The 18,163-nt window shown below is 41.5% G+C and overlaps 1 protein-coding gene across 3 annotated transcripts; it reads left to right on the forward strand.

The window, feature by feature from the left end:
* The first annotated feature begins 10,895 nt into the window (after positions 1 to 10,895).
* On the forward strand, positions 10,896 to 16,942 carry LOC132850446 (histamine N-methyltransferase-like). Of its 3 annotated transcripts, none has more exons than XM_060877048.1 (7): positions 10,896 to 10,983; positions 11,846 to 11,988; positions 12,657 to 12,709; positions 12,815 to 12,922; positions 13,619 to 13,749; positions 14,014 to 14,107; positions 16,473 to 16,942. In XM_060877048.1, the coding sequence occupies exons 2-7, from the start codon at positions 11,852 to 11,854 to the stop codon at positions 16,826 to 16,828; spliced, it is 879 nt and encodes a 292-aa protein (XP_060733031.1). In that variant the 5' UTR covers positions 10,896 to 10,983; positions 11,846 to 11,851; the 3' UTR covers positions 16,829 to 16,942. The 3 variants fall into 3 exon arrangements, with proteins under 3 accessions (XP_060733031.1, XP_060733032.1, XP_060733033.1); XM_060877049.1 differs by lacking the exon at positions 10,896 to 10,983 and adding an exon at positions 11,711 to 11,737; XM_060877050.1 differs by lacking the exons at positions 10,896 to 10,983; positions 16,473 to 16,942 and adding an exon at positions 14,398 to 14,597 and having other exon boundaries at positions 11,714 to 11,988.
* Positions 16,943 to 18,163: the final 1,221 nt, after the last annotated feature.

Below are 18,163 nucleotides of genomic sequence, written 5' to 3' on the forward strand. Positions count from 1 at the left end.
TATCCATTCATTTTCTACCACTTATCCGAACTACCTCGGGTCACGGGGAGCCTGTGCCTATCTCAGGCGTCATCAGGCATCAAGGCAGGATAAACCCTGGACGGAGTGCCAACCCATCGCAGGGCACACACACACACTCATTCACTCACGCAATCACACACTACGGACAATTTTCCAGAGATTCCAATCAACCTACCATGTATGTCTTTGGACCGGGGGAGGAAACCGAAGTACCCGGAGGAAACCCCCGAGGCACGGGGAGAACATGCAAACTCCACACACACAAGGTGGAGGCGGGAATCAAACCCCCGACCCTGGAGGTGTGAGGTAAACGTGCTAACCACTAAGCCACCGCGCCCCCGGCAGTAATATAGAATTAACTATTTAATTAATAGAACTTTGAAAGTAGAACCGGAAGCTGAGGACTTCTGATGAAGGCTTCAGGCACACCTTCATCACTTTCTCAGTGAGCAAGTTATTAAATTCCAGGGCTGTTTAAATTCTATTAAATTTATTTCTATTAAAGTTATTAAATTCCAGGGCTATTAAATTCCATACTTAATTCCAGGGCTGTTTAAGACTAGACCTTCAGCTGTGTGGATGCTCTGTAACACACCGACACCTGTCAAACATCTGATACGAGGGAGCTGGGGCATTATATATAAAAAAAGAAATGGAAATCTGATTTCTATGTAATTTTGTTCATTTTTTCCTAATGCACTTTACTGATTTCTCCCAGGAGCAGGTCCATCTGGCTTTTTAAATCCTCTCCAGCCAGCCGGAATGACTGAGGCTCTGTTTAATCCAATTTCTTTCATTAAGAACGTCATTTTAGTTTGAGGATCAGCAGAATTTAAGCGATTTTGTCATCAACGCCTCGGCAAGCTGAGAACGAACAGTGTGATGGTGTCATGTCTAATTTATCTGTTAAAGTCATTACACACTCCCGCAGCTTTGCACATGGATGGATCGGAGTCTGTGAGCCTCGTTCCAGGTGTAATTATGATTTATCTTTCCCCACCTGACAAATTACTTTAACAAAGTTTAATGCGGTCAGAGAAGCTGGAACACCAAGCAAGAAGCTGCTCCATAAATACACGGTGGAAACTATGGGATAAATCAACACACACACTGTAGACATCTGAGGTGAGGCTTCATCCTTTTGCTGAAACTATTCAAGATTAGAATTTCATACATCTAAACTAAATGATCTTAAGCACAGGTTATATTACGTTATGTTACTGTTTCCATAGCAACAGCTCATTCGTATCTATCATTTCATGTTAAATGATAAACAAACGTGTCATCATTGATTCTTTGATGTTTACTGTTAGTGTATGATGTGTACAGGAGTCTTAAGTGTCAGAGGCATCAAGGCAGGATACACCCTGGACAGAGTGCCAACCCATCGCAGGGAACACACACACTCTCATTCACTCACGCAATCACACACTACGGACAATTTTCCAGAGATGCCAATCAACCTACCATGCATGTCTTTGGACCGGGGGAGGAAACCGGAGTACCCGGAGGAAACCCCCGAGGCACGGGGAGAACATGCAAACTACACACACACAAGGCGGAGGCGGGAATCGAAGCCCCCAACCCTGGAGGTGTGAGGCGAACGTGCTAACCACTAAGCTAATTTTTGTATTAAATTAATCTTTATATTAATCTTTTGATTTATGGTTATGTTCTGTAAAGCTGTTTTGAGACAATGTCAATTGTTGAAAGCGCTATACAAATAAATTTGAATTTGAATGTTAGTGCCAGGTTCTACTCGGTCTTGACCAGAAAATTACATCCTGTTTTTCTCTTTCTGTCTCTCCTGATGAGGTGGATGAGGAGTTGTTCCTCCTTATCTCCTCAGAGTCAATGCTTATGCATTAGGTAACAAACCTAATGTGTTACGTTATTATCATCTTATTGTGTAACAGCATTCAAACTCAACTCAAATTTTATTTGTCACTTACACAATCATACACAATACAACATGTAGTGAAATGCTTTGTATGACTCTCCTAAAAAAGCCAACAGTAGAGAAAAGAACAAAATAAAGAAATAAAGGTCAGGTACAGGTGAATACAATATAATATATCAAAGAATATCAGAAAAATATAATAAAATAAAATCATAAAAAAATATAATCTTAATATAAAAAATATATATAATCACCTCTCCTTGAACCGCCACCTTATCGTGGTGGAGGGGTTTGCGTGCCTGAATGATCCTAGGAGCTATGTTGTCTGGGGCTTTCTGCCCCTGGTAGGGTCCTGGGTGACAGGCCAGACAAAGAGTGGTTCAAAACCCCCTTATGAGGAAATTTAAAACAAGGTCCGTGACATCGCCCAGGCGAAGGCATTCGTACGGTGGCCGGGAAGTGCAAAACACATTAACAAATCCGAAAACACATTGACAAATCCGAAAACAAATTAACAAATGCCAAAACACATTAACAAATCCGAAAACAAATTAACAAATCCCAAAACACATTACCAAATCCCAAAACAAATTAACAAATCCCAAAACAAATTAACAAAACAGAAAACACATTAACAAATCAAGAAACACATTAACAAATCCCAAAACAAATTAACAAATCCCAAAACACATTAACAAATCAGAAAACACATTAACAAATCCCAAAACACAACGACAAGTCAGACAACCCAGAAACGGTAGTGTATCGTTTTTGAATGGAAACTTACCGATTATTGGACAAGACACCTGTCACTCAAGATATACAGGTATGGAATCTTATGTGTAATGTGTAAAGTTCTCCGTTTAAATAAAGTTCTCCGTTCAAGAAAATAACAGAATTAATCCACAGTAATCCATTCCATCCATCCATTCCAACTTTTCCCTGCGGCAGACTGTTGAACTTCATGTATACTTTGAGTGACAGGTGTCTTGTCCAATCACAAACTATACCAACCGCTTCCGGGTTGTCTGAAATGTCGTTGTGTTTTCTGATTTGTTAATTTGTTTCATGCACCGATTTAGACAACCCGGAAGCGGTAGGTATAGTTTGTGAATGGAAACTTACCGATCATTGGACAAGACGACTGTCATTAAAGATATACAGGTGAATGAAAGGTGTCTCGTCCGATGATGGTAAGTTTCCATTCACAAACTATACCAACCTCTTCCGGGTTGTCTGACTTGTTAATATGTTTTGGGATTTGTTAATGTGTTTTGGGATTTGTTAATGTGTTTTGGGATTTGTTAATGTGTTTTGGGATTTGTTAATTTGTTTTCTAATTTGTTAATGTGTTTTGGGATTTGGTAATTTCTTTTCGGATTTGTTAATGTGTTTTCGGATTTGTTAATTTGTTTTCGGATTTGTTAATGTGTTTTCGGATTTGTTAATTTGTTTTTGGATTTGTTAATGTGTTTTCGGATTTGTTAATGTGTTTTGCACTTCCCGGCCAACGTACATTCGACTGTGTCCCTCGTGGCAACCTGTGCTAAGGGCTGTCCAGTCCCTATATGACCGGAGCAGGAGTTTGGTTCGCTTTGCCGGCAGTAAGTCAGACTTGTTCCCGGTGCATTTTGGGCTCCGGCAGGGCTGCTCTTTGTCACCGGTCATGTTCATTATTTATATGGACAGGATTTCTAGGTGCAATCGGGGGCCAAAGGGAGTCCGGTTTGGGGACCACAGGATTTCGTCTTTTTGCAGATGATGTTATCCTGTTGGCTTCATCAAATCAGGACGTTCAGCATGGACTGGGACGGTTTGCAGCCAAGTGTGAAGAGGCGGGGATGAGAATCAGCACCTCCAAGTCTGAGGCCATGGTTCTCAGCCGGAAAAGGGTGGCTTGCCCCCTTCATGTTGGTGTTCAGGTTCAAGTGGAGGAGCTTAAGTATCTTGGGGTCTTGTTCACGAGTGAGGGAAGGACGGAGCGGGAGATCGACAGGCGGATCGGTGTATCCTCTGCAGTGATGCGGTCGATATACCGGTCTGTTGTGGTGAAGAAAGAGCTGAGCTGCAAGGTGAAGCTCTCTATTCACCAGTCGATCTACGTTCCAACCCTCACCTATGGTCATGAGCTTTGGGTCATGACCGAAAGGACAAGATCCCGGATACAGGCGGCCGAAATTAGTTTCCTCTGTAGAGTGGCTGGGCGCTCCCTTAAAGATAGGGTGAGGAGCTCGGTCACTCGGGAGGAGCTCAGAGTAGAGCCGCTGCTCCTTCACATCGAGAGGAGTCAGCTGATGTGGATCGGGCATCTGTTCCGTATGCCTCCTGGACGCCTCCCTGGGGAGGTGTTCCGGGCATGTCCAACCTCGAGGAGGCCCCGGGGAAGACCTAGGACACGCTGGAGGGTCTCTCGGCTGGCCTGGTAACGCCTCGGTATTCCCCCGGAAGAGCTGGAGGAAGTGTCTGGAGAGAGGGAAGTCTGGGCGTCCCTGCTTAGACTGCTGCCCCAGTGACCCGGTTCCGGATAAGCGGTAATAAATGAATGGAATGGAATGGAATATAATCAGAAACAGAGGTAGTGTATTCAAATTTGTAGACCCAGTCCAATCTTCCTGTTTTTCTTGCCCCTAGCATGGCTCAGAACAGAGGTAGTGTGATGCAGTGATGTCTGTGAGTACAGACATAAGAGGAAACAGTATGATGTGACGTGACATACAGCTAAGTACGGTGACCCATACTCAGAATTCGTTCTCTGCATTTAACCCATCCAAAGTGCACACACACACAGCATTGAACACACACACACACCGTGAACACACACCCAGAGCAGTGGGCAGCCATTTATGCTGCGGCACCCGGGGAGCAGTTGGGGGGGTTTGGTGCCTTGCTCAAGGGCACCTCATTCGTGGTATTGGTTAGAGTCAAACTCTCTAACCATTAGGCCACGACTAAATTTTAAAGGGCAGGATGTGCATGTAGTACAAGTGTGTAATGTGCAAATGTCCGGCTATGGTAGTGGCTGTTGTGGCAGTCTTGAAAAGTCTAAACCGGGGTCCAGGCTCTAGGTGTTTACCAGGTTGTGGGTTCAAATGCCCTGTGGAAAGAAGCTCCTTCTCATTCTCTCCGTGTTCATCTACAAGGTGCGGAAGTGCTTCCCTGAACACAACAGAGAAAAGACTCTATTTTTTGGTTGGCTGAGGTCTTTCACTATCTTCTTGGCCTTGGTCCAGCACCATCTGCTGTATATAGATTACAGGTCAGAGAGCTCAGTGCGAATGGTATGCTCAGCTTATCGCACCAACCACTGGAGAGTTTATCTGTCCTGTCTGATGCTGTTCCCTTCTTTGGTCGACCAGGGTCTTGGCCGCCATGCTGCAGCTCAGTTTCAGGGACTTGGCAATCTTCTTATAGCCTACTCCATCTTTATGTAGAGCAACAATTCTTTTTTTCTGATCCTCAGAGAGTTCTTTGCCATGAGGTGCCATGTTGAACTTCCAGTGACCAGTATGACAGAGTGAGAGCGATAACACCAAATTTAACACACCTGCTCCCTATTCAAACCTGAGACCTTGAAACACTAACAAGTCACATGACACCAGGGAGAGAAAATGGCTAATTGGGCCCAATTACAGTACAGTACTCTCTTTTGTGGCCAGCGGTTTAGACATTAATGGCTGTGTGTTTAGTTATTTTGAGGGGACAGCAAATGTACACTGTTATTCAAGCTGTTATTCAAGCTGTACACTGTCTACTCTGTCTTATATCTTTTCAGTGTTGTCACATGAAAAGATATAATAAAATATTTACAAAAATGTGAGGGGTGTACTCACTTCTGTGAGTTACTGTGGATACAGTGGTTACTCTCTTCACTTGGCTCCTGTTGATCGTGAGTGGTTGGTAGTTACTCTTCTACTCCGGACTGAAGTCCACTATCAACTCCTTGTCTTGCTGACATTCAGGAGGGAATTGTTCTCCTGACACAAAATCTCCAGGTTTTTAATTCCTCTTCCTGATGTCCAGGTGACTTTGTTCTGTGTGATGGAGGTGTGCAATGGCATCCTCATTAGAGCACTTGGGGTGGTATGCAAACTGAAGTGGGTCCTACAGTTTGCTGACTCTGACCAGTCTTTCGAAGCACTTCATTACTACATGGTGGACTTTTTAAAGCATGTTGGGATTGTAGACGGTTCTGGGGAGAGGTTGAAGATTTTGGTGAACACCAGTGCTAACTGGTCAGTGCAGGCTCTCAGGACCCATCCTGGGAGGCTGTCTGGTCCTGCTGCCGTCCTAGTATTTACTTAACTGAAAGCCTTTCTCACATTGTGCTCGGAGATGATGAATGTCTTTTCTGTCCCAGCACTCTCCGTATGCACGTTGCTTGTACAGTAGTGCCATTAGCATTACTAACGCTGTTAGCACTGTTAGCTGCATTTTAGAAGCAAGTATAGAAGGTGTTTATCTCATCTTCCAAAGCAGCATCTTCATTTACCCAACTAGTGGATGGTTATTTGCAGTCTGTTATAGTTTTTAGCCCCTGCTACAGACTCCTAGAACCACAGTGCTGGAGCTGTGACTTTAGTTTCCTTCCATAGTGCCCCTTTGCCTCTTACACCATTCTGCACATGCTGTAGGACGCAGCTTTGTATTTGTCCATGTTCCTGGTGGCCAGCCCAATGTAGGCAGCGGAGCGGGTTCTCAGAGCGTTGTGCATGGTCATTTCTGATAGGAAAATGTTCTGATGGTGTTTTTTTTTTGTTTTATGTCATCCACTAACTTCCCGATGAATCCCATTACCACTTCCGTAAATATGTTGACATTCTCAGAGCTGGCCCACATGCACTAGAGCAACCACTGAATGGATTGTCCAGAGAGCAACCTCCCTTTAAACTGGACCTTCCTGCTTTAGCATTTGTTTATATGCATGCATGGAAAATTTCCCAAACGGTGGACATGATTGTGTCTTGTTGCTGTCCTTAAATCAAGTGTAACAGTGGTCAAGTGTCCCTTCAGCTGTGGTGGGGCAGGTGATATGTTGGTAAAAATTTAGCACTATGTACAGTATTTGAGATTGGTGCTGTTAAAGTCGTCCACCACATGATGCTGTGTAATAGAGAGAGAGCCTCAATCATTTCCCACAAAGCAATGTCTGTGTCCGCCTGATGTGGAATATAAACAGTGCTGATAATGACTGAGCTAAGTTCCAGAGGAAGGTAGTAAGGGTGACATTTGATAGTTAAGAACTTCAGGTTGGGTGAGCAGGATTGTGAAAGAGGTACAGTGTTAATGCTGTCACACCAATTGTTGTTTACCATCAGAATTCCCTGACTCAACTGTTCTGTCCATGCGGTAAACTGAGAAGAAGTCGGCCAGTTGGATGGTGTGGTCCGGTACCGCTGGGTTCAACCATGTCTTGGAGAAGCAGAGGAGGTTGCAGTCCCAAATGTGGAATGTTACTCTGGCCCTTACGTCATTGAGCTTGTTCCCCAGAGACATTGGCTAACAGGATGCTAGGCAGGGGTTCAGGGCTTGCCCTCAGCCTGTTCCTGATTCCGGCTCGTTTTTCACACACCCTTTACTGTTGTGTCCTTTGCTGCTCCTCAGCATTTCACTCAGGCAGCTTGGGTCCAGGTTTAAAAACTGTGAGCAGATTATAGACCTGTCATACGTGATAATGTCTGTAAAGAAAACCAGGTTAAAGTGTTTACCAGTGCAGAAAATAAACAAAAACAAACAAAGCATGGTCGGAGCAGTTGTGACAGCAGTAGACCTCACTGGCGCCATCTTGGCCTTTAGTGTTTATTCTTCTTATACCGCGGCAGTTTGGAAATGTTAAATACATTTTTACAGATGTTGTGTAATGTTGGTGAACTAGTAAGTGTCTAGTCAGACTTCAGAATTCATAAAACCAAGAGGAATTTGCATTATTTGCTACCTTACCTGTAATCTGAGTTTTCTGTTCCCTGCAGTGTGTGTGTGTGTGTGTGTGTGTGTGTGTGTGTGTGTACATGCTGAAATGAGATGTTTGTCCTTTGACACAGAATCAGCATATAAAGAACAGAAGTGTTTGCTCTTTCAATTTAATTAGCAGCGGTGTGTGAAAATTAATCTGTAACCTCTGTCACCATGAGCGCTAATGCTCTTCATCACTGTTTGCCACTTCACAGGCTGTGCAGCGTTAGTTAATATTTTACAGCAGCGCTGCACATCTACAGAATGCTGACCTACACGGGTCAGAAATGACTGCTGAGTAATGTGTGTGCATATGTGTGTGTGGGTGTGTGTAGCACCAGACATGTTCAGCCTCCTCATGTGAGCACATATTACAGCTCAACACATGGAGTGGGTCAGGAAATCGTAATGAGATTGATCAAAAAGTTACAGTTTCTACATACATGTGTTGGTGGTACAACTATGGCAACAGTGTCGTCTTGGCCATTCTTGTTTTATTGCTAATCAGAAATGTAAACATTGATTTTTGCAGCAGGAAATGACCTGTAGGCTGTGGCGTGTGTGTGTGTGTGTGTGTGTGTGTGTGTGTGTGTGTGCGCATGTGGAAATAAATTATTAAAAGTGCAAGGTGAGACCTAATCATAGAAACTATTATGAAATAGTGTATGTTAAAATAAATATAAAATACATGGAGAATGAGCTTGAAAGAAATAACCTAATATTTTCTGTGGGTATTAATCCAGTTTAATAACTCATTAAATTGTATATGAGTTAAACCTGGAGTTGATCTTAAAACCTAGACTATAGAACAAAGGCTGCGAGTTGAACTGCTGTTTAAACTGATTGTCATCTTCCACTTAACGTATCCCTACACACTTACAGTCTCTTACAGCTAGTGTGGCTAGCTTGGTATGCCTAGTGATAAAGAATCACACATAAAATTATTTTTTATCTTATTTTTATTTTTTTAACTCCACTAACTTTTCCATCTGTCCATATGAAAGCTGACTAACATTTAAGTCTATTCTGCAGGCTAGTTGGCAAAAAAATCATTAGCATTCTATGTTATTAAGAAGAAGAACGCTTTATTTGTCACATATATGTTATATCACAGTGAAATTCTTCTGGGGACAAATGATGGGAGCTTGTTGGGGCTTGAACCCCATTCAACAACTTAGTACCTTAACTGTTTGAGCCACAACTGCCCCATGTTAGGTGTCACGTATGACACAGGTTGAGCTTCTGGAGCTAGTTTTTAAAATGAAGTATTACATTTAAACTACTTCACCTATAGATTTGTGCTAACAGACTAAACTCTTTCCTGCTTGAATACTTTGCAGTATTTTACATTTCTAGCACGTAGCAGATGACTTTATGCAGAGTGTCTTACATTTATCTCATTTCTACACCTGAGCAGTTGAAGTTTAAAACCCTAGCTAGATAACTGCTCTGCTAGCTAGTTACAGAAAAGGAATTAGCATGCTAATTAGGTAGAATGTAAGCAACCACAAGCAATAAAGCAAAAAAGTTCAAAAAGTGAGGTGGTTACAAGCGGAAGCAGAGTGTCTGTAGTTAAAGATGCTGTACTACCGATCAGAAGGTTGTGAGATCAAATCCCAGCCCCACTAAACCCATAACCCTCAACTGCTCAGGTGTAGAATGAGAGAAATATAAAGGATAAAGACGTCTGCACAAAGGTTGTAAATGTACAAAGTGTTCAAACAGGATCAGTGAGCAGGGGTTCAGAGCTTCTACATGGTGCAATAGAGAGGACTTTAGCAGATTGTTGATGTTCTGGTGTGGATGAGCTGAAAGAATCTCTGAGGAACCTTCAACCACAACGTTCAAGTTCAGTGAAAGAAAGAACAGCAAAAAACAACAATATGACGGTGTTGCTGTAGACATCTTTAATGAAGAAGCTGTAAATAAACATGATATAATTCTGTCTTTTTGGGGAAAGTTTTAGAAAAGGTGTGATTAGTTGTGATATCTTTTATTAAATGAACAAACACAGTACTGTACACAGGGACATTATAGTATTTTTATTTTAGATTATATAAGACCTATTTATATAGAAGTCAATGTTATTTCTTCCCTCTTTTTGTTTCTCTTTTGTTGAACAATGCTACTTTACTTCAGCCCTTAAAATGGCTTCAGAGTTTCTTCTGAGTTTAAACACTGAGGGTTATTGATCAAGGGTGTGTGATATGTGTGTGGAATAAAACACAGCCCAGCAGTGATGTTTGTGTGTATGGAATGAAACAGCCCAGCAGTGATGTGTGTGTGGAATGAAACAAAGCCTAGAAGTGATATGTGTGTGGAATGAAACAAAGCCTAGAAGTGATATGTGTGTGGAATGAAACACAGCTCAGCAGTGATGTGTGTGGAATGAAACAGCCCAGCAGTGATGTGTGTGTGTGTGTGTGTGTGTGTGTGTGTGTGTGTGTGTGTGTGTGTGTGTGTGTGTGTGTGTGTGTGGAATGAAACACAGCCCAGCAGTGATGTGTGTGTGTGTGTGGAATGAAACACAGCCCAGCAGTGATGTGTGTGTGTGGAATGAAACAGCTCAGCAGTGATGTGTGTGGAATGAAACACAGCCCAGCAGTGATATATATGTGTGTGTGTGTGTGTGTGTGTGTGTGTGTGTGTGTGTGTGTGGAATGAAACACAGCCCAGCAGTGATGTGTGTGGAATGAAACACAGCTCAGTAGGATGTGTGTGGAATGAAACACAGCCCGGCAGTGATTTGTGTGTGGAATGAAACACAGCCCGGCAGTGATGTGTGTGGAATGAAACACAGCTCAGCAGTGATAAATTGTGTGTGTGGAATGAAACACAGCCCAGCAGTGATATATGTGTGTGTGGAATGAAACACAGCTCAGCAGTGATATGTGTGGAATGAAACACAGCCCGGCAGTGATGTGTGTGTGGAATGAAACACAGCCCGGCAGTGAAATGTGTGTGTGTGTGTGTGTGTGTGGAATGAAACACAGCCCAGCAGTGAAGCCTTCAGGGTTGTGGCTTTAAGATTCACACACACACACACGGAACATCTGCACAGCAGCGGCACGAAGGCAGAGGGGAAAAAACACAACTTAAAAAGCAGATAAAAGGTGAACATTGAGTCTTGATTGTTATTTATTTATTTATCCATCCGTTCGGTCGCTTGTTTTGTGTTTTCCAGCGCACTTGCAATGAACGTGAGGAAATTACGTGGCGTTTTGACTGGGATTCGTGCACAGATATTGCCCGAAACGTGTGTTTGAGAGAGTAAGAGAAAGTGTGTGTGTGTGTGCGCGCAAGCGAGTGCCTCGGGGTTTATACCAATCTGTTGCTCATCAGCGCTCGTGCACAATATAATGACGCTTCGGATCCGTTATCGTGCGTCGTATTGTGCGTGTTTGTGCACGTGCATAAACCCTCTAAATCACACGTTTGTGGGGTTAACATGATCACACTGACGGGTGAAGTAGAAGCTGTGATTATTAGACAGTGTTGAGATGCAGGTTTGCAGTTATGAGATGCTTTTCAGCTCATCATGGTTCTCACAGATGGTTTCAGGTTCTCTGGTCATCCTGTCAGCTCAGACCGGTCTGATCCTCTGATCTCTCTCAGTCTGCAGATCCTCCATTCTGTCTCAACTTTAGTGACTGTTGTGTAAAAATCCCAGCAGGAGATCAGCAGCTTCTGAAAAACTCAAACCAGCTCATCTGATACCAACAACATCATCCATGTGACCACACAGATCAGGCCAGACCGCACAGGCCAGACCGCACAGGCCAGACCGCACAGGCCAGACCGCACAGATCAGGCCAGACCGCACAGGCCAGACCAGATCAGACTTTTTCGTCATTTGTATTAGATTTTGTAGGTTGTCCGGCAGCCATGTGATTGGCTGATTGGGTAGCTGTATAAATGAGCAGGCGTGTGTGTGTGTGAGATAATATACATGACTTTATTCTGCCTGCGTTTAAGAGGAAGATGGCTGATCAGAACAGGAGCTTGGTAGATGATTACTCCAGATACCTGAAGGCATTCGAGCTGTTTCTGGAACGTTCATCTGAACACCAGTGTATGAGAGACTTCATCCACAACACACTTCCAAACATCCTGTGCACGTAAGTGTGACACCCCATCACACACACACACGCATAATTGGGTCACATGCTGAACCTTTAGAATAATCTTCCTAAAGTAAACTTTCAGTAGATTTAGTGTGTGTGTTTATCAGTCAGTGTTTCTGTTACACGAGTGTTTTTCCTGCTTTTTACAGTTAATTTGGTTAAAACAGGGTTCGTGCCTGCTTGAGAAACACTAAACTAGACCCAACTTTATTGTAGTTAATAAATGAGCATTTCCATAGTAACAGCTCATGCACCTTTTACAGCAGACATAAATGGATTTAGTTTCCCTTTATAATGTAGAAGGAGTTTAACAGTCAGAGGTTTGAACTTTAAGCTATAACATAATAAAAGTATAAGTAATGTTCAAAACATTTCAATTGTAGAAAAGAAAGTGATATCGTGTCACGTGTTTAAAGTGATATCGTGTCACGTGTTTTAAATAAAAGGAATCAGATAGGTATCAAAGTTAATGTTATGATGAAGGAGTTAAATCAGGAAACATGATAAATGTCTCTCTCTCTCTCTCTCACACACACTCTTTCTCTCTCACTCTATCTCTCTCTCACACACACTCTCTCTTTCTCTCTCACACTCACTCACACACACACTCTCTTTCTCTCTCCCTCACACACTCTCTCTTTCTTTCTTTCTCTCTCGCTCAGTGTTGGAGCAGGAAAGTCCACTCTGAATGTTATGGGAGTGGGAAGTGGAGGAGGTATAAATCATTTATTATTATATATCCGAGTATTAATATACTTTTATCCCAGTGTAACCCTGTGACACACACACACACACACACACACACACACACTGTCTGCAGGTGACATCGATCTGGAAATCCTCACACAGCTGCACACTAAACATCCTGAGGCCCGAGTGGAGAATGATGTGGTGGAACCCAGCGGGGACATGCTGTATAAATATAAAGGTTACACACACACACACATCTCTCTTTAGTGTTCTTTATCTGTGTCATAATGAGTCATGATCACAAAATCAGGATTTATTACAATTAACAATTTCAATTACAATTTCAATTTTAATTAACAATTCAACATGTTCAAGTTTAGTGTGTAGGGCTTATTGTCAATACAGTAGGCTGTAGTGTGTATGAGTTATGGGGCAGGGTGTAAACTATAGAGGGTACAGTATGAAGGGCTTAGGGGTTTTGGGTGTATGCTATAGGGCCTAGAGGCTGTGCTGTAGGATGTATTTAGGGTGTACGCTTTAGGGTTTAGGGTGTATAGGGTTTGAGGGGTGTGTAATATTGGGTGTGCGCTATAAGGTTTAAGGTGTATTTGGTGATGTGGTAGCCTAGTGGTTAAGGTGTTGGGCTACCAATCCGAAGGTTGTGAGTTAGATTCCTACGTCCACCAAGCTGCCACTGCTGGGCCCCTGAGCAAGGCCCTTAACTCTCAATTGCTCAGTTGAATGAAAATGAGATAAAATGTAAGTCCCTCTGGATAAGGGGGTCTGCTAAATGCTGTAAATGTATTTCTGTAGGGTGTATAGAGTGTATGGTTTAAGGGTATTTCTGTAGGGTTTTACCTCATTTTATACTAGAGTGTGTACGGTTTAGTGTGTATGCTGTAAGGTGCTGTACTGATCTATTAACCGTGTGCAGTTTTAGTAGCGAAGACGGCAGGCCTCGATCACATCACCTTCAGGTTTAATAAGATGACGGCATCAGAGTTCGAGAGCGACTGGAAGCAGAGGAACATTGACAGGAAGTTTGACTTCATCCACATGATTCAGGTTTGTCCATAAATTCACTGCTACATACCAGGGATTTTATCCTAAAGAATGATTAACGTTCACTTAATTAAAATGATTTTATTATAGCTCTATGCTCTCTAAGCAGGTAATAGTTCTATTTATAAAGCTAATTATGCATTTTTTTTTAATTTATAATAAATCTAAACGTGGCTCTTTGTTGTTGAACTGCAAAACTAAGATGTATTAGTGATATAAAGTAAACACTTTTGGGAGGTGATGATCCGTCACTTCACTTCTCCTCAGATGCTGTACTATGTGAAGGATCCTGAGGCAACGGTTTCCTTCTTCCGGAGTTTACTGCACAAAGACGGAAAACTCCTCATTATCCTGGTGTCAGGTAAACACACCACAAACACACGTGGGGAGTTTTTGTAGTAACACGTTCATGAGATGTCTGAAGATTAATCTAAATAAAACCCAGGGGGAATATTTTAGTGTTATCTGGCTAATTGATTGCACCTCCTGCAGGAGATAGTGGGTGGGGTGGGTTATGGAGAAGGTACCGAGATCAGGTGCACAGTCACTGTGTCTCCACCGCGGACATCACAAGGTTCTTAGATGCCAAAATAATCCCTTACGAGAGCCATGTTTTTGAGTCCAGTATGGACATCACTGAGTGTTTCACAGCTGGAGATGAGAAAGGAGAGCTGATGCTGGACTTCCTGACCGAGATCCTGGAGTTCAGTAAGAACGCTTCTCCAGAGCTGAAGGCCGGAGTGCTGGAGCTCCTCAAAGAGCCCGAGTGCAGCCGGGAGGTGGACGGCAGGGTCATGTTCAACAGCAACATGGAGGCCTTAGTGATTGACCCATAACTCTAAAATGGAGACGTGCCACTATAAGTCTCCTACTAAAGCCTTAATGTCTGCTATTTAATTGTGGATGAAGAGCTAAATAATTATGTTAACAATTAAATGCTTTCAGTAATCCTGTCAGGGTAGCTCATGCTAACTAGCTGGCTAATGTTGTCTGGAAAAATATAAACAATCATAGCTTTGCTAATGACTTTCTCTCAGGTTTAAAAAAAAAATTGTTACTTGAGTAGAATTAGTAGTATTTGAGCTTGACTGAAAAATGCTGTTAGATTAGCTTGTGCTAGCTATCCAGCTTGCTAGCTGGAAGATCATGAACACTTTATGAGCTGGATTTAAACTGCCTAAAAAAATTCACATGTTACTTCAAGTGATTAGCATTAGCAGTAGTGACATGGACATTTGACAAATTTTATATAAAAATAAATCTAACAATGGGGTTTATTCTGTCTATCTGGCTCTGAATATGTCACACATTTTGTTAAGTTGGTACATGTTTGTTAGTGTGGTGGAAATTCACCTCTTTAAGAAGTCACTACTAACACGAAGAACTTCATCACGAGCCACGTAGCTGTTCCTGCTGTTCTCAGAGCGTGACAGATGGCTACAATGGATGAAGAAAAAAATGGCAAATGTCAAATATTTATTTTCTCTGTCATGTACTGTGTATGATTTTGCATGTGATGAATAAAAATTTAATTTGAAATTTAATTTATATTCTCAGTGTAGCTTGTTAGCAGGAGTTAGTTGAGGAATTCTAAATGGTTATGGATATAACTTAAAATTTGTCTCAGAAATCTTGTCAGTTAGATCCTGTTAGCAAAGTGGCTAACTTTTAGCAGTAAAGCTTGTGAGCAAGAACATCAAAAAGCCTGAACATCCTGTTAAGTTATTGTATATTGGCAATCTTACTGGTGTTAAATTTCAGATTTTCTCATGTTAACCTGCTAACAAGCTGGAAGAATAAACAACTGAGTTACACCAATAAAAACTGACTTAAACTGACTGAACATTAGCTAGCTAGCTAGAATTGGCTGGAAATGAAAAAAATATATATGATTTAAAATTTGTCTGAAATTCTGTCATGTTTATTAATGCTAGCTATGTGTCCAGTGTTAGCACTGAAGCAGTGTTAGCACCTGTTTTGCAAATGATCTTTATCAATAGCGCTAAATAACGCAAATTCTACAAAGATTCTTTTGCGATATCAGGATTTTTTTTAACATGAGTATGACGTAAATCTGTAAAATATTTAAATTTGCGGTGTATATAACACTTGAAATTAATATAAATTATTTAATAAGCCCCGCCTTCTTTCACAAACTTACATTAGCTATTGCAGTCTCAAATCAACTTTTTGGTTTGAAAGACGCTCAACATTTGTTTCACTGAGTGTAAGGAATTTTCTTCTGTCGCCTGGACAGGGTAACTAAATTCAGCCGTCTCGACCTCTGCTCGGTTTCTGGTTCCCGGCAAGTACTCGGGGTAGTCTCAATGAAACACGCCAGTCAGTCTTTCAAAGAGAAGTCCCAAACTTTATGATGTCAAACCTGAATATATAGAGGAAGGACATAATGTGTGTGTGCGGAGCAGAAGATACCTTGACCGTTATCATGAAGCAGGAAACCTCCCAGAGCAGTATCATGTTTTTCATAGCTTCTTTCATACAGTCAGTTAAATATTTTCAACTGGCGTGTTTAGAGAAAGAGAAATTTTCAGCTGTAACTAATTCATTTAATAAAGATGTCTACATCATTATCTGACGGACTCAATCATCACTTAGAATTGCAGTCGAGATGAAATGGTGTTGGCAAATTAAAGAGGGTGTTTTATAAACAGTATTGTACTGTATAATAAGCTTTAATATTTGCTAACTTACTGTGTCCCCTGCAGGACAGAGCGGCTGGGGCAGGTTATGGAGAACCTACCGAGCTCAGCTCTGCAAGAGCGACATCAGTCAGTGTGTCACAACCGGAGACGTCAGGAACTTCCTGGATGCTGAAGGAATCCCCTACCAGAGCTACACTCTCCAATCTCAGATGGACATCACTGAGTGTTTCACAGCTGGAGATGAGAAAGGAGAGCTGCTGCTGGACTTTCTGACAGAGGTCCTGGAGTTCAGTAAGAACGCTTCTCCAGAGCTGAAGGCCGGAGTGCTGGAGCTCCTCAAACAACCAGAGTGCAGCCGAGAGGTGGACGGCAGGATTATATTCAACAACAACCTGGAGACCTTAGTGCTCACTCCGTAGAGCTGAAACATGATCATACTCTAGAATAAAGAAAAGACTTGATTCTAGTTCATTATTTTTAGATTTTAATTTCAGCTTAATACGTTAAATAAATCTGTCTGATGTCTGTTGTAATTTTTTCTATAATGTTTACACAGTAACAAACTAGACTTTGTTTCAGAGTTATATTAAAATAAATAGATTATGTTAAATAATATAAAAAGCAATCATTCACTAACAGAGTGTGTGTGTTCGTTGACCAGTTAACCGTCTGAACTGTGACTTGAACTTGAACTTGAACTGAGGGCGGGTTTATAAATGAGATGGACTGTGATTGTACAGTATATTTCGTAATGTCAAAAATATTATAAATTAATGAGGAAAAATTATTTTGAAGAGTTGTCGTTTAGAGTGTCCCAGTGATATTTAATGATATTTAGATGTTAATCATAAAAGCGAGAAATATTTCATCAAAACCTCTGCAGTTGTCAGTGGATCAGCTACATAGTAAAGGTGCTAATAGTTTAGATATTAACTGACCATGAAATCATTTTAATGTGTCTTTATAACCAGATTTATTGCCTTTTATGACTTTTACTCACAGCTTGTCCTAATAGATCATCGTTTAATAGATAAAAATCACTTGCCGTTCATTAATAAATGACTCATTAGCATCGCTGGCTGTATTGCTGTAGTGTAAGAGGAATAAAACACACTGGGGCATATGCTGTTCTACAGATGGATGTTTTTCATGAGCTCTGTAGGGATTAGTTTCCTCTTCAGTAGTCATTTTTTCTTACATGATTTCTAAATGATGAATGTTTTCTTAATTTGAAATAAAAACATAACGTTTAGACTTTTTTAGAGCTACGGTGTCCCACAGGGTTCAGTTATAGGCCCCCTAACATACTGAGAAATACAGCAAGGACTTTATGAAATCAGTGCAAGAATAGGTAAGTGATTTAATGATATTTAATGACACTTTTTTTCTTCATGCATAAAAACATTCAGAGAAAATAAACATTTGGGCAGCTGATACACTAAACTAATCGCATGGATAGTGCCAAGCCAGACCAACAGAGGGCGGGCTGACAGACATGGTCATATCGTATGTTTTATGGTGTTTATGTGGGTGGTGCTACCTGTCTTATGTTTCCCACTACTGCACCTGATCCTTCTGGACATTAATTAGATGCCTTATATATGTTCATACCATAGTCATTGTTTGTAGCTGTTGTTACATTCATGTTATGTCAGTATGTTTCATGTATAACCTGAATGCCAAGTGTTGTCAGGTTATAGATTACTAAATTATGTCAATGTCTTTGCCAAGATATGTCTATGTCTCATCTTTAT

Source organism: Tachysurus vachellii, chromosome 8 (assembly GCF_030014155.1).
Source record: "Tachysurus vachellii isolate PV-2020 chromosome 8, HZAU_Pvac_v1, whole genome shotgun sequence".
Lineage (NCBI taxonomy): Eukaryota > Metazoa > Chordata > Actinopteri > Siluriformes > Bagridae > Tachysurus > Tachysurus vachellii.

What these genes read in the sequence shown, in the direction of transcription:
- LOC132850446 (XM_060877048.1), top strand. Translation starts at nt 11,852, where the DNA reads ATGGCTGATCAGAACAGGAGCTTGGTAGATGATTACTCCAGATACCTG. An exon ending in GGGAGTGGGAAGTGGAGGAG is followed by an intron (nt 12,710 to 12,814) that starts GTATAAATCATT and finishes CACTGTCTGCAG; the next exon opens with GTGACATCGATCTGGAAATC. An exon ending in CCTCATTATCCTGGTGTCAG is followed by an intron (nt 14,108 to 16,472) that starts GTAAACACACCA and finishes TGTCCCCTGCAG; the next exon opens with GACAGAGCGGCTGGGGCAGG.